The sequence below is a fragment of the Eucyclogobius newberryi genome, unplaced genomic scaffold, assembly GCF_026437365.1.
Source record: "Eucyclogobius newberryi isolate DKJ021-1_F unplaced genomic scaffold, fEucNew1.0.hap1 SCAF_20, whole genome shotgun sequence".
In the NCBI taxonomy this organism is placed as follows: Eukaryota; Metazoa; Chordata; class Actinopteri; order Gobiiformes; family Gobiidae; genus Eucyclogobius; species Eucyclogobius newberryi.
Genome location: NW_027315835.1, coordinates 13443370 through 13457219, shown reverse-complemented (window position 1 = coordinate 13457219; position 13850 = coordinate 13443370). Strand labels below are relative to the sequence as shown.

General features: G+C 40.3%; 1 protein-coding gene across 1 annotated transcript in view; it reads left to right on the top strand.

Moving 5' to 3' along the window:
• LOC140369100 (corticotropin-releasing factor receptor 1-like) overlaps positions 1-13850 on the top strand; it is a 68359-nt gene that overhangs the window by 18429 nt on the left and 36080 nt on the right. Inside the window, exon 5 of the mRNA XM_072456345.1 lies at positions 10615-10700. Coding sequence (XP_072312446.1) covers positions 10615-10700 — 86 coding nt within the window. The remainder of the gene's footprint in view (positions 1-10614; positions 10701-13850) is intronic.

The following is a 13850-nucleotide window of genomic DNA, read 5'->3' as shown; positions in this document are numbered from 1 at the left end:
GAACACACGAGTTATGAGAATTGTCAAATCTAATCAGCGAATAATCATTTGTTTTTGAATGTAATGCAAAAGTGTCCCTCGCAACTTACCTCGTGATCATCTCCACTCCACAGGGAATACAAATGGGTGGTTGTAGTAGTTTAAACAGAGCACGCAAGTGTCCCTGTCTAATGATGAGTGTTGTAACATTATATAAACACAGGAGACGTGAGGCGTAAAGCCAAGCCCTGACTAACTTTGGGCAAGCTCCTCCGTCAATTACCAAATCTTTTCCACAAATTCTGAGGCGTCTCATTCAAACAACAGTGATGCCAGTGTACACAACTTATGCAAACCTGGCATCCAAGCAGTTGTTTTGATGCTCTCCAGTTCCCTCCTTTCTCTAAAGTCAACACATCATAACTTTATTGAATATGAGGTGAGACTAAAGCCTTTCCGCGTGGGTGTCAGGTACAAACACTCACCTGTAACCGCAGCAACTGGGAAAATCGCTGTAATAGAACTGGCTTGTTCGTTTAAATCATGACAGTATAGGATGGGTTTTAATATAAGGTTGCTGCCCTTTTCCAAAGAACACATGACTGCCTATTCTTTCATCTTGTGCTCAAAAAAGCTCTCTAGTGAAGGTAAAATGTTCTTGTACATTTAATTAAACCAGTACTAAACCCAGCGTTAACAACATCCTATTCTGAGGACAAAAACTCAACAAAAAAACAGGCACATTATTCATTTAAGTACAGTGTGAACGGATATTTAAATCCACTTTGTATGTGAGGACTGATGCGTCAAACAAAAAGAATAACATGAGAACAGAACATAGAATAAACAAGCAACGATCCAGACCTAAACTACCGCAAAACCTAGATTAAATTACGCCGAAACCAAGTGGACAGAGCTAAAACTAATCCATGCCTGAAATTGGGTGCGCATCTGGATTATTTGAATGGACATTTTCTTTCACCATCTCTCTGCGAGTGAAATCACTTCTCACACTCTCATTTATCGCCAATATGTTGTTGTTGTTTTGCATTTAATTGAATCCCCTTTGGAAACCCAATACGAGGAAGAAGCCGCAAATATCGATCCGAAGCAATTCAGGACTACATTCGGATCAGCTCATTTGCACTGTGGTGGTCAGATTAGCAATCACTTTAGCGGCGAGTGAGGCTCTTTAAGATGGTGAAAGGCGCCTTCGGAGGTGATCTGGGTTTGGCCGCCCAGTGCGAAGAGGATCATGTCTCTCCGGCTCAGACTTGGATGCCCGCCTGTATTCCATCACCGTGTACCCAGGCTCCTGTTTCCAGAGGGAGGATTTAGCACCTGGCACGGGCCCACTGCTGTTTTAACACCCATTCAACTGGCAACAATGTCTAAGCGCTAAGTAAAGATTAATACTGATATCCTGGCCATCGCACAGAACAATCAAATCCCCAGGGGCATTTCTCAAACAGGCTTCCATTATGGGTGCAAGGGGTTAAATATAGGAGTAAAGCGAGAACTAAAACCAAGTCTAATTTTAGGACCTAAGGAGGATTAAACCCGGTCTAAATATAGCCGGGCGTAAATCTACACCATGTTAAGTCACAGGATGCATTGACTTTACACCACATACAATCAGGGACAAAACAGAACCCAGAAATAACTTGGACTGGACCACACCAAGTATTTTTTTAAGATCTATATGTGCTCAAGCCATGACCAATCAGAACTCTGGCCATTGTCTTTTCAAATGTCAATGTTGCGGTTTTAAAGAGACATAGTTATGGTAGTTTGAATGTTTTGGTGTACAATTCTTTGTTATAATATATATACACTTTTGTCTGTGTATAGCTCTGATGAAATGTATTCATTGTCTGGACAGGGACCAAATTGAAGAATGAATCTGGCATGGATTATAATAGGATTATTCATGAAATTCAATTAGCCAAAGTTGTTATTGGGGCTGAAAGTCTTAGTACCGGTAGCCAAAATCAAATTGACCAGCTTTGGCTAATTGGCTCGTGTTAAATGTCAAGCCCTGACTTTACCAAACCAATCCATCTCTGAAATTCATAGTCAAGAAGCCAGGGTCAATCCAGGGTTAAACCAGTTTTAAACCAGGACTAAACCTTTGACTAAATTAAAAATCTACGTTTCATTTTCAACAAACATCTCACTTGCAGATTTCTGTCGTAGAAGTCATTGTTGAATATGAATATGAATGTGTGTGACATGTGGGACTTCCTATTGGCTTCACTGAACTCCACTGAACACATCTTTGCTGTTTTACCAATGTAAAATCCAGAGGTATTTTAGGAAACACTAGATTGTGAGCCCCATGCAAATAGATTTTTTTTACGCCGCTGTCAATAGCTTTTTCCGGGGTCCCTTGTAGACTGCCTTGTAGACTGCCGGAGAATGCTAATAAAGCTTGGGACCGCACCACCTAAAGAAACGGAATTCATTTTATAGCTTGATGTTTTGAGACAGAACACATTCTGCTACAGGCGCTTTTTCATTGTTTTGTGTCGAAATAGTATTTACATATAAACACGAAAAGCCACAGAAACGGTGGCTTGTTTTCTCCTGTTCCCCTTTTATTTTATTTTAAGTAAAGTCAATTATTTTTAACTATTGAGACCTTTTCCATTTACGTCCTACTCTTGTCGATTACTTAAAGAGCACTAAAGGAACTAAACTAGAACTAAGCCAGGACAAAACCAGGTCCTAAACAAAAGGAAATCACTTCAAGGAAAACACAACACAACTAGGTCACACATAATTGCATTATAATTGAAATACTTCTACCCAAAACCACAGATATGTTGGCTCTTGCTCTCTTATTCACACTTACTTTAATACAAGCCTTTTTATTTTTGTATTTACTTTAATAATCTGAACTTTCACATCCTGGGGCAGTTAAACACAGTGAATTTTCTGCCCCTCATATAATTTCAATGACGCTAACGTTACAAACCATCAAAATTGATGGTTGTGTATTGAATTGGAAATCGCCCTTAATTCATTTTCAGCTCTTGACATGCACATTGAAACAAAACAAAAATGACTATTTACAAAGAGGATTACTGACAGGCTCCAATGTTGGTTGTAGATGCATATCCTTAATGATATTAAGGATTGGGACATTTTATTGTTTAAGCCGTCAAGGTCATAGCTCCTAATTCTATCTGGTTTTGTCTAAATTTGACTTGGACATGAGTTTTTAAAGGGGCTTTTCTGTACAAAGTAACTCATCTCAACTTAAATCAGTGCAGATGATTTTGGGCCCGGAGGAGCCTCTTCCAATCAGGCAATGTCATGTAAATTAGAATAGCATCACATTCTTTTAGAGGCTGTGGGATTATGGAATGTGAAAAGGAGGAGGTTGTAGCCAAAGAACAACATGCACTCAAATTTATTAAACCAGAATAATAATTTAAAAAAACTAGAGAAGCAATTGTTTATCGTTCAGCCATTTCTTGCAAGGTGATTGAAATGTAAAAACACTTTGAGGTGTTGTTTACATTTTTAATTTACTGAATAAAGTCTGAAGACACAGGAAATTTGAAAATAATAATAATAATAATTTACTTTCTTAATCAAATCAAATCAAATCAATTTATTTTTGTAAGGCCCAAAATCACAACAACAGTTGCCTCTTAAGGCTGTGTTGACACTTGTACATACCGGTACACCAAATTAAAATTGGGACTAAACTTGGACTAAACCAAGAACTGCCTGGACTCGATCCGGATTAAATCAGGACTAGAACAGACCAAAACAAATTCTAATTCAGAACTAAACTGGGCTCAAACCTGGACCAATTGAGGTGTGATGAGGGTCAAGTTGTGAATGCAGTTTGTTTTATGGCATTGCAGTATAGATTTGCAATGTCATATGTGATCTTATATTTATGTATTAATTAATAAAGCACATAAAATGAAATAGTAAAGGTCATTAGAAGTCATTGCTTTAATATGTCTCGATCTTGCTCAACTGCCCTTAAACCCATTATCATTATTGATTGCTGCTCACAATGATCAAACATCAATTAAATGCATTCATCTTTCAGTCTTTGAATTTAAGAGAACTATTCGATGTTAACACAAGTCTGGTAATGTTGATTGGGGATGACAGCATCTGTCAACATGCTACTTTTACTAGACTGTTCATTGCACATTAGAGCCCCAAGGCAACGCAATGCCTTTTCTCCAATTTCGAAATAAATATTGTTGTCATAGTTTTTGTAAATTTCATATAAAGATTGAAAATATGACTGAAAGTAGATATTTTCGTTAACTAAATGATAAAAATAAAGTAATAATGATAAGATAATGATCTCCTTGGATGCGAATGCAGAATTATCTGTGATCCCTACCATAATCATCACTGAAACCAAGCTGACCGTATATACACTTCAGCAGCAGTGATATGGTAACCAGGAAAAACAATACCCACCATGGAAACAAAGACTCAAATCAAGGATGCACATATAGAAGTGAGACAATTTACAGTGGCCAAGAGAGGTGCAATGTAAAAACAAGGACCCAGAGGTGCAACCAGATGCCCATACCTGAAGCACTTGAAACTGCCAAACAAAGGCTCCAAGCCTTAGCCAGCCGCCTAAAGAGGTTCACAATAAATAAAGAAGCCAGACAATAAATCGGCTGTTCGCACCTCAACTTGGCCAGGCATCATCGTGGCTAAATAAACTGCACAAGGATCAATACATGAGCAAAGCACAGGAGGACATTGGCAAAGACACTAGGACAACAACAGGACTCTAAGAGCAAACTTTATGAGGCTGTGGAAAACCACCCTTGAGGCCAATGGCAGTGTCCATCAAATGTGGCATCTGATGCTGTCCCCACTACTGTTCTGCATAGGTTTGAACCACCACTGCCAAATTATCAGCAAGACTGGATACCAACTGAGGAATGGACCAGTCACCTTCTCTATATGGATGACATCAAGCTGTATACTAGGTGTGAGCAATCCACACAAGCAGGATCTACAGCACTGACATTGGGATGCCATTCAGGTTTGAGAAGTGTAGTCAGATGGTGACAAAGAGAGGGGTAAGGTAGTCCACACAGAAGGGGTCTGACTCCCAGAAGGAACAATTGCAGACATTGAGTTTGGGTACAAGTACCTTGGAATACCACAGGCAAATGGCAACTTCAAAGAAAGACAAGGAACAGCCAAATACCTAATAGAAGACGTTTGGCAGTATTTATAGTCTGTGGGTTGATGCGACTGCAGACAGTAGAAATCTGAGCTAGCTGCTAGGCTCAGATCGCCTGCACATTTACACATTTTTTTCTCTGACGCCAACATCGGCCTATCGACACTTGACTTTTGCATCTGCAAGTATTTAGCTGTGCAAAGAGTGAAATTCTACCCATCAGTACACTTTGATTTACAGAGAGAAAAGGCGTGTTTAGTGCGTCCGGAGCAGCGACTTTATCAACAGTCTGTAACAACACAAACGATGCTCCAGGATACTGATCATAGACTTGTGTGCTTTGTGGGCCAGTGAAAGTTCCTGCCCTGGAGACATCCAAACCATGTTCACGCTGAGTCAGACTCTTGCAGGATCTAGGCTGCTTTAGTCTCTGCTTTAGGCTTTTGCGCTGTTTGTTATTTCAAATGGGTCCTAAAAAGCTAACCCGAGCATCACTACTACTGCACAGAGGAGGAAGGAGCAGGGGACAGGCCAGATGAGACCGTGAGAGCGCTGCCTGGTTCTTAGGGACTAATAATCCACCTCATATTCTCGTTGCGTAACGATTTATGAAAGAATACGTGCGAGGATATCGCAGCAACAAAACATGTAAGGAGAAGTTTGAGGCTTAATGTTGTCTGGACTTTGTAGGCTCTGCGTACAGCCCTCAGTATGAGGCTGCAGGATCAGATTGTCTGCACTCAAACTCAACAACAGTATATATCAGCAGACACGGAGGCTCCTACTGCACTGAGATGCCCCGCATTCAGACACCTCTTCTTTGACTAAGCAAAGGGAAGCTCCACTGGGAACCATAGTCACAGGAAATGAACACCAGTGATCAGATTCAAATACAGATTAAGACATCAATTTAATAGAGTTAAGTTGTTAAAGCAGAGACTACAAGTAAAAATCTATTACTGTAAGATATATTAGGGCATTTGGATTAGTTTATCTAAAATCCACCTGATTACAGGAAATTATACTTGATTTATACACATTTGCAAGAGGTGTACTACTTCAGACTTTTACGACAAAACGTAGGAACTAATTGAAGGGCATGTGCTCCATTATAGTTGAAGGTCTAGTGACGTCCCTGCCTGAGATTGTACGGGCTGGTGAGCATGAGAGTCACTATCCAGGATGAAACTTCCAAGGTCCACAAGTACATCAAGGACAAGACCCGAAAATATGACGTGCTCAGTGACTGTCTGGCAAAGGGGAACAGAGGAAGATATGCTGGAGAATGGACCATCATGGGAAGGCAGGCCACTACATGGATGCACCACCAGAACATAACTGAAGTGGCTGACATCAAGAAATCCTAATCCCAATGGTTGAAGGACAGCACAGAGGCACTCATCATGGCAGCACAGGGACAGGCCCTGAGCACCAGAGCAATAGAGGCCCAGATCTATCACAACAGACCCAAGGTGTAGGCTGTGCAAAGTAGCTCCTGAGACAATCCCGCACATAACTGCAGGGTGTAAGATGCTGGCAGGGAAAGCATACATGGAGCGCCATAACCAAGTGGCTGGCATAGTGTACGGAAACATCTGTGCGGAGTATGGGCTGGAAATCCAAGGTCAAAGAGGGAAACACCCCCAAAGGTGGTAGAGAATGACCGAGCCAAGATTCTGTGGGACTTTCAGATACAGACAGACATTGTGGTGGTGTATAAACAGCAGAAGGAAGCCGTTGTGGTTGCTGTGGAAATACTAAGTGATGTGTGTGTATATACCGGATATATATATATATATATATATATATATATATATGTATATATATATATATATATATATATACCAGTGAAAGAGCAGACTCAATACCTTACTTAAGAAAAATCATAATCTACAAGCCTATATCACAAGAACATGTACACACATACGTTTGATAATGGGTTCTTTCTATGCTCTATCATTTCAGGCGCCTTGTCCTTGAAGAGAAATGCCTTCAAAGTGATGGAGTAGATCAGTAAATATTGAGACTAGTGCTACTGGTCACCGTCCAAGCCATAAACCAACCGAAGACTGTTTGTTTGTTGTCATTATCTTTGAAAAATGATACAAAAATGGACAAAATACTCTAATTCGAGTAGAGCTACAATAAATCACATAATCACAATATGTAATAGCTGTAAATAAGACTGTAATGCAAGAAATAACATGGTCTAAACTTAGGGCATACCAGTGCAGTGCAGATCTACGGAAAATAATGTAGAGTTACAGCGGGTTAAACTCATTTTTTCGTTGCCATTTTTTTGCTTTTTTAGGTGTCCCCTGCAAATCAAGATATCCCCTCTTAACTTGGGTGGTCAAATCGATAGCCAGTGTCAATTACTAAGTGATATTATAACGCAATAAAACATTGACATCTAATATTATAGGACTATTGTTTTTTGGGATTCTCCCCAAAAATATTGAGATATTAATTTCGTCAATATCCCCCACCCCTATATTCTACCCTATAATTTTTAATTCAGATTTGACCATATATTACGTTGGAAACATTTGATAAATACAGTACAGTCCTTGATCTTTTTTTTCCTCTTCACTTTGACAAAAGTTTTTTCATTCCCTGCTTGAAAAAAAAAATCAATATCCAGTAAGCCACACTTAAACAATCCATACTGCTCTCCTTTAGTTGAGGCTTAATGCACATAAGATGACAATGTGATTTGATTTTAAAGTCCCTTCTCAATGTCACTTAGCAAACACTCTCTCTGCTTTATCTATATCCGCAGTCCGTCTTTTTCCACTGAGCCCCTGCACAACTGACAGGGTAAAGATGTTTAACGACCCGCGGAGATGACCCTCTCCAGCGCTGGGGTCAGAGCTGTCCATACCGCACGCTAAAGAATGTATGAGCTGCATGATTAACTACAGCCTCTCCATCTGAGCACTGCCAAAATATTCCCATCGATGGCGACGTAAAGGTCGGAGCAAGACAAAATAATCACATTTTTCATCCTCCACTATTATCTTGTTTTGGATTAACGTTTAAATAATGCTAAGGATTTTCTTTTCTGAGGAGAGTTATATTTCAAATAATGTGATATTTTTTTATTAAATTAACTGCATGGCGCCCCGGAAATAAGTGTATGTGTAGCCAAGGGCCTCTTTCTCTGCCATCCATGTTGTCTAATCAAAGTCTAACCAAGAACTATAAAAGAACACAATGGTAACCAGACCAAACTAGGGCTGAAACTATCGCTAAAATGACTGGGATTGTCAAAAAATCGACACTCAGATGCTAATTGATAAACCAGCATGTAGAATCAATCAAATAAAATCACAAAAAATACCAAATTTGACATTTCCTTGATAGTTTTAGAATGGTCTTGATCATCACAAACAAATTGAGAACAAAGTATAGAGCATCCATCCATCCATCAATTTCTTCCGCTTTATCCGGGGCCGGGTCGCGGGGGCAGCAGTCTAATCAGGGACTCTCAGACTTCCTCCTCCCCAGACACTTCCTCTAACTCCTCCGGGGGGATCCCGAGGCGTTCCCAGGCCAGCCGAGAGACATAGTCTCTCCAGCGTGTCCTGGGTCTTCCCCGGGGCCTCTTCCCGGTGGGACATGCCTGAAACACCTCCCGAGGGAGGCGTCCAGGAGGCATCCGGAACAGATGCCCGAGCCACCTCAGCTGGCTCCTCTCGACGTGGAGGAGCAGCGGCTCTACTCCGAGCTCCCCCCGTGTAGCCGAGCTCTTCACCTTATCTCTAAGGGAGCGCCCAGCCACACGGCGGAGGAAACTCATTTCGACCGCTTGTATCCGCGATCTTGTTCTTTCGGTCATTACCCAAAGCTCATGACCATAGGTGAGGGTAGGAACGCAGACCGACCGGTAAATAGAGAGCTTTGCCTTTCGGCTCAGCTCCTTCTTTACCACAACGGTCCGATGCAGCAACTGCATCACTGCAGCCGCTGCACCAATCCGCCTGTCGATCTCATGCTCCATCCTTCCCTCACTCGTGAACAAGACCCTGAGATACTTCCGGTCGAGAACCATGGCCTCGGATTTGGAGGTGCTGATTCTCATCCCAGCCGCTTCACACTCGGCTGCAAACCGTCCCAGTGCATGTTGCAGGTCCGGGTTTGATATAGAGCAGTATAGAGCAGTGAGTGTATATTACTTAAAAATGTATGAATCACTCTAAATATAATTTTTGAGTGTGAAAATGAGAAGGAAAAGCAGTTGTTGACTTAGACATAGACAAACTTTATTGATCCACAAGGGAAATTACTTGGATATTGTTCAAATCTCTTAAAAGTTAATTTTGCATATGTCCCCTTTAATGACCAAGACACATTTGAAATACAGACAGGATGATTTGTTAAATGAAGAACTAAACCAGGTTGGTCCAAAATGAAATGCCAAATGGCGTGAAGTTGAGCTAATTCATTAATAGTTAGGAGTAAACTTGGCTTAACTTTATGGACTGGTTCTTAAATTGGCATCAAATGTAACCCAAGAGTTAGTCCAGACTAAGCTCGAGCTATATTATGCTATATATTACTATATATAGCTATTTACTGTTGATCTAATCCTCCACTTTAGACATTTATATTTGCAAAACATCAAAAATAATGATTATGTAAAATCAAATGCCAACATTTTGACGTGTGTCATTATGAAATCAACCACTCAAGAGCCTTCACCTGCTTTATCAGCAGAACATTTTACTGACAGTGTAAAAAGTTAATTCATTTTCTTCCCTGACATTTCTCACATCATCAAACGCATCACTCTAAATGGTTTTGAATCCCCCCGTGGCCTATTTAACAAATGTAATTTCCATGCACGTGTAAGAAGAGGAAAATATGGAAATTTGTTCATAGTTTGTTGCGCTGCCTCGCTGTGTGAGACCCAAAATACCGAATACCAAAGAGACCCAAATAGCAAATGGCTGTGTGATCCGGGGTCTCGATTGACAAATTTAATTGACCCAGTCCTTTTTGAAAACTTTGACCTCTCATACTCTGAGGTTACATCATTCTACTTCTCTCATTTGGGAATATACACTCTTTCATTCAGCACAGGTGGCTTTCTGCGCCGCTCTCGTAAATAAACTACTACATGTGTTATGTGCATTTGTGTGAAGCCTTGTCAGGTTTTTCCACTTATTCTCACATTTTTCAAAACCACCTTGACACCAGGATTACATGGGCTGCCCAAGTATTGAGGTCAAAGGCTTTGCTGCTAAATCCTAAAACAGGTCAAAACTATATAGAAATAGTAGGTAGAAGGTAGAATCTGAAAGCAAAACGAAGCTCTTTAGAATTACATTTTTTTCTCTTTATTGATCTCCAAAAGCTGAAGGTCATATTCTGCTTGTGTGTTATTTACTGCATTTCAAAGCTTTAGTATTAAATCGCATGGTGCTTCTTCTTTTTCTCTTGTGCAGATAACGTGTACAGAAATTGTCTGGCGAACGGGACTTGGGCGCCCAAAGGGAACTACTCCATGTGTAAGGCCATCCTGGACGAGGAGGTAAGGTGCTGTGCGCCTCTGCGTTTGGTCATTGTAGTTAGTTTGGCTGGATCAGGTCTTTACCTAACCTGGCTCACAATATCTGTCTCACAAACTCTTGAGAATACATCTGGTCAGTTTTTGGTTTGAGCCCAGCTGCTGTGGGCCTGACCAATCACAAGTCAGGCCCATTTTGGGTGCAAGTCAAAAGGACAAACCAAAACCATCAGATAGACAGATGTATTTTAGCCTATTTTAGGAGATATACAGACTTTTTTTTTTTTTAACGATCACATAGAAGCACTTTGTGTATTTGAGAACGAGGAAGAAGTCTGTGCTTTTCTCTGAATGGATTTAACTCCAGTTTGATTTCTCAGCTTGTTCTGTTGTGATGCTTTGACCAATCGGATGACGTTACGCCTTTTTCCGACTGTTTTCAGTAAAAGCCCTCCGTGATTGATATTGAGTAGGACTCAATTCAGAATGATACACATATCAATCTGGCAGAGCCAGGTTAGTCTTTACCAGGACTTTAACCAGGTTTAACTCAATGCAAATGATCAAACTGGTTTGTAGTTTATTGTCTCAAGCTAAAACAAAACAAAACTGCATTAGATCTACATCCCACTCCTGATAGACACCTGCTTGTTTCTATGGAGATATTATTATTTGACTGAAAGGTTCCACAGCATGGCATTAAACTTATCTATCTTGCATTTATTCAATTACAGGTGTTATTTTGGCTAAAATTACCTTGTCTCCATAGAGATAAGTCAGTTTATCAACTAGAAAATGCGCATTGTTCGCCTTAGAGATATTACAACATTTTAATGTATTGATTAATGAATAGAGTGACTTACGACAAAACCAAGCATACAAATCTCCAAAACAGATTAAAGCTTAACGAAACCAAAGCTCAAAATGTCTCTCTCTGTGTAATAGTGTAATATCTAAATCCCATTTTACCAGATGTAAACCAGGACAAAATCCTAATGAGGAAACAAACCAGTTCTTATCTGGGTCTAAACCAGGTCTAACTTTCAGTCCCTGTCAGGGGTGTGTGCCAGTGCATTTCTCCTGATTAATGAGCCCCTCTTGCGCTCACATTCATTATAGTTAGTGGGGCAGCTTACAGGCGTTCGACATTGAGCTCTGAACGGTGAGCGCAGCACTTTCATGTGAAATTTATTAATAGTAAACACAAGTAGGAACCACAACATGCATAAGCCTCCCCTAAAGGACATGCAGAATAGAACATGTACATGCAACTGTACAATGCACTGTGCAATGCCTTGAGATGTTACAGCACAATAAAGATTACTGTCCGGGATTAGCATTTTGCAGCTAACATGGTTTTATAATGTCATAACTCTACCATTTGTAAGGGCTTGCCTGCTCTTATGCTCTCAGAAGGAGCTCTAAATCTGTTCGAAGCAACCTGCAGCTATGTATATTTGGAAGTACAAACGGTTTTTCATAAATTCCTCAAAAGGCAAGAGGTAAGGCTATGGAATTTTCTACACACAGGTCTTTCCTCCGGTCATGTAAGCGGCAAGTTGTGAAAAATAGCACAGAAGCAAACACAGAGGGAGAAAGAGAGCAAGAAGGAGAGAGGGAGAGAGATGGCTTTTGGCTGAAACCGTCATTGTGGTCCCGCTGTGCTCCGGATTTGTATCACGTGTGGATGTTGTTTTTTGGTGCATGCCTTTAACTACCACCTGGTCGTTGGCATTTTGATGTGTTCCTGGTTTTTAATTTAATTGCAACTGTAACCAGAACATCGTGACCCGGGGCTGATCTGACTAAGGCATCAGACATTTAGTGAAAATATGCAAAACGGTCAGCTATGTTCAGTAGAAATTGTTCAGCTTGTTGTTCGTCATTCCTCAGTTTGACTTTGAGTTACAAACGAGCTCCGAGCTATTTGGTTTATATCTTTATTATGATTAGACAATCTTCAAATAGCATGTCATAATGTAGTCACATGTTGAAAATACCTGTCTCAGATTTTTGCTCTAGGCACAAACCTGTCGTGGGAACTGACTTACTGCTTCTCCTTGTTGCAGTGTTAATGATCCGTCTGTAGAGCAGGGCAGAATACAGTCCTCATGACGTAAAAATCCTGTTAGCAATGATAAGTGACTATTATGGATTGTACAATGGCTGAAACTATATTCTGTAGACGTATGGATCTACTAAGCAGCCTACATTATAGACTGCAATACAACGTTAATTAGCCCGTGGCAAAATCAACTGAATCACATTTTGTTTAACTGGAGGAGGAAGTAAAGCGCATTGCAAGAAAACACTACAAAGTAAGTATTGATTTAGTATATTCAAAGCATTTACACAAAAACTACTGCTACAACAAGGCTTATTACTTTGATACAGGCATGTCCAAACTAGGGCCCGGGGGCCAATTGCGGCCCTCAAACCAATTTTTGTTGGCCCTCCAGCTTCCTGCTATGTTGGCCCAAACAACAAAAAGTTGTACTTTTTACTGTGGCATATTGATGTTATACCAACCTCATATTAATATTCTAGGTCTAATTAAAGGTGTGGAGGCTCATCGCAATTACGTCAAATGCTAAATTTCGAATGATTCACTTTGTTATTCAACAAATTTGATATTGTCAAGTTGTTTGTGGCCCTCTGCTCCGTTTAAGTTTCAAAATGCGGCCCTTGGTAAAAAAAAGTTTGGACACCCCTGCTATAATACTTTTGTTATAGCCCCAACAGCTACTAATGACAAACTACACTGCCTATCCAAAAAAAAAAAAAAAGTTGCCACTTGGATTCAACTAATCAGATACATTTGAACCTTCTACTGGATAATTGCTGCACGGGTGATGATCTTTCAGCTGCAACATGGTATTTAAACCCAACTGATGCAGTGATTGGCTTTTTTGAAAAAAAAATGTGGAAAGACAAATCATGTGATCATGGAAAAGATTTCATTATATTTGAGAGGGGTCAAATCGCTGGCATCAAGCAGAGAAACACTCAGGAGAAGCAGAAACTAATGAACTATAGATCTGAACCCCAGCGAGACGACCTGGAGAAGGCTTTGTGCAGTGGTCACTCTCTCACATCATCAATACAAGATCAGTTGGTGAAAAATAATGTGAAAGGAAATAGATAATTTAATATTGCAGAAGCTTATTGAAACTG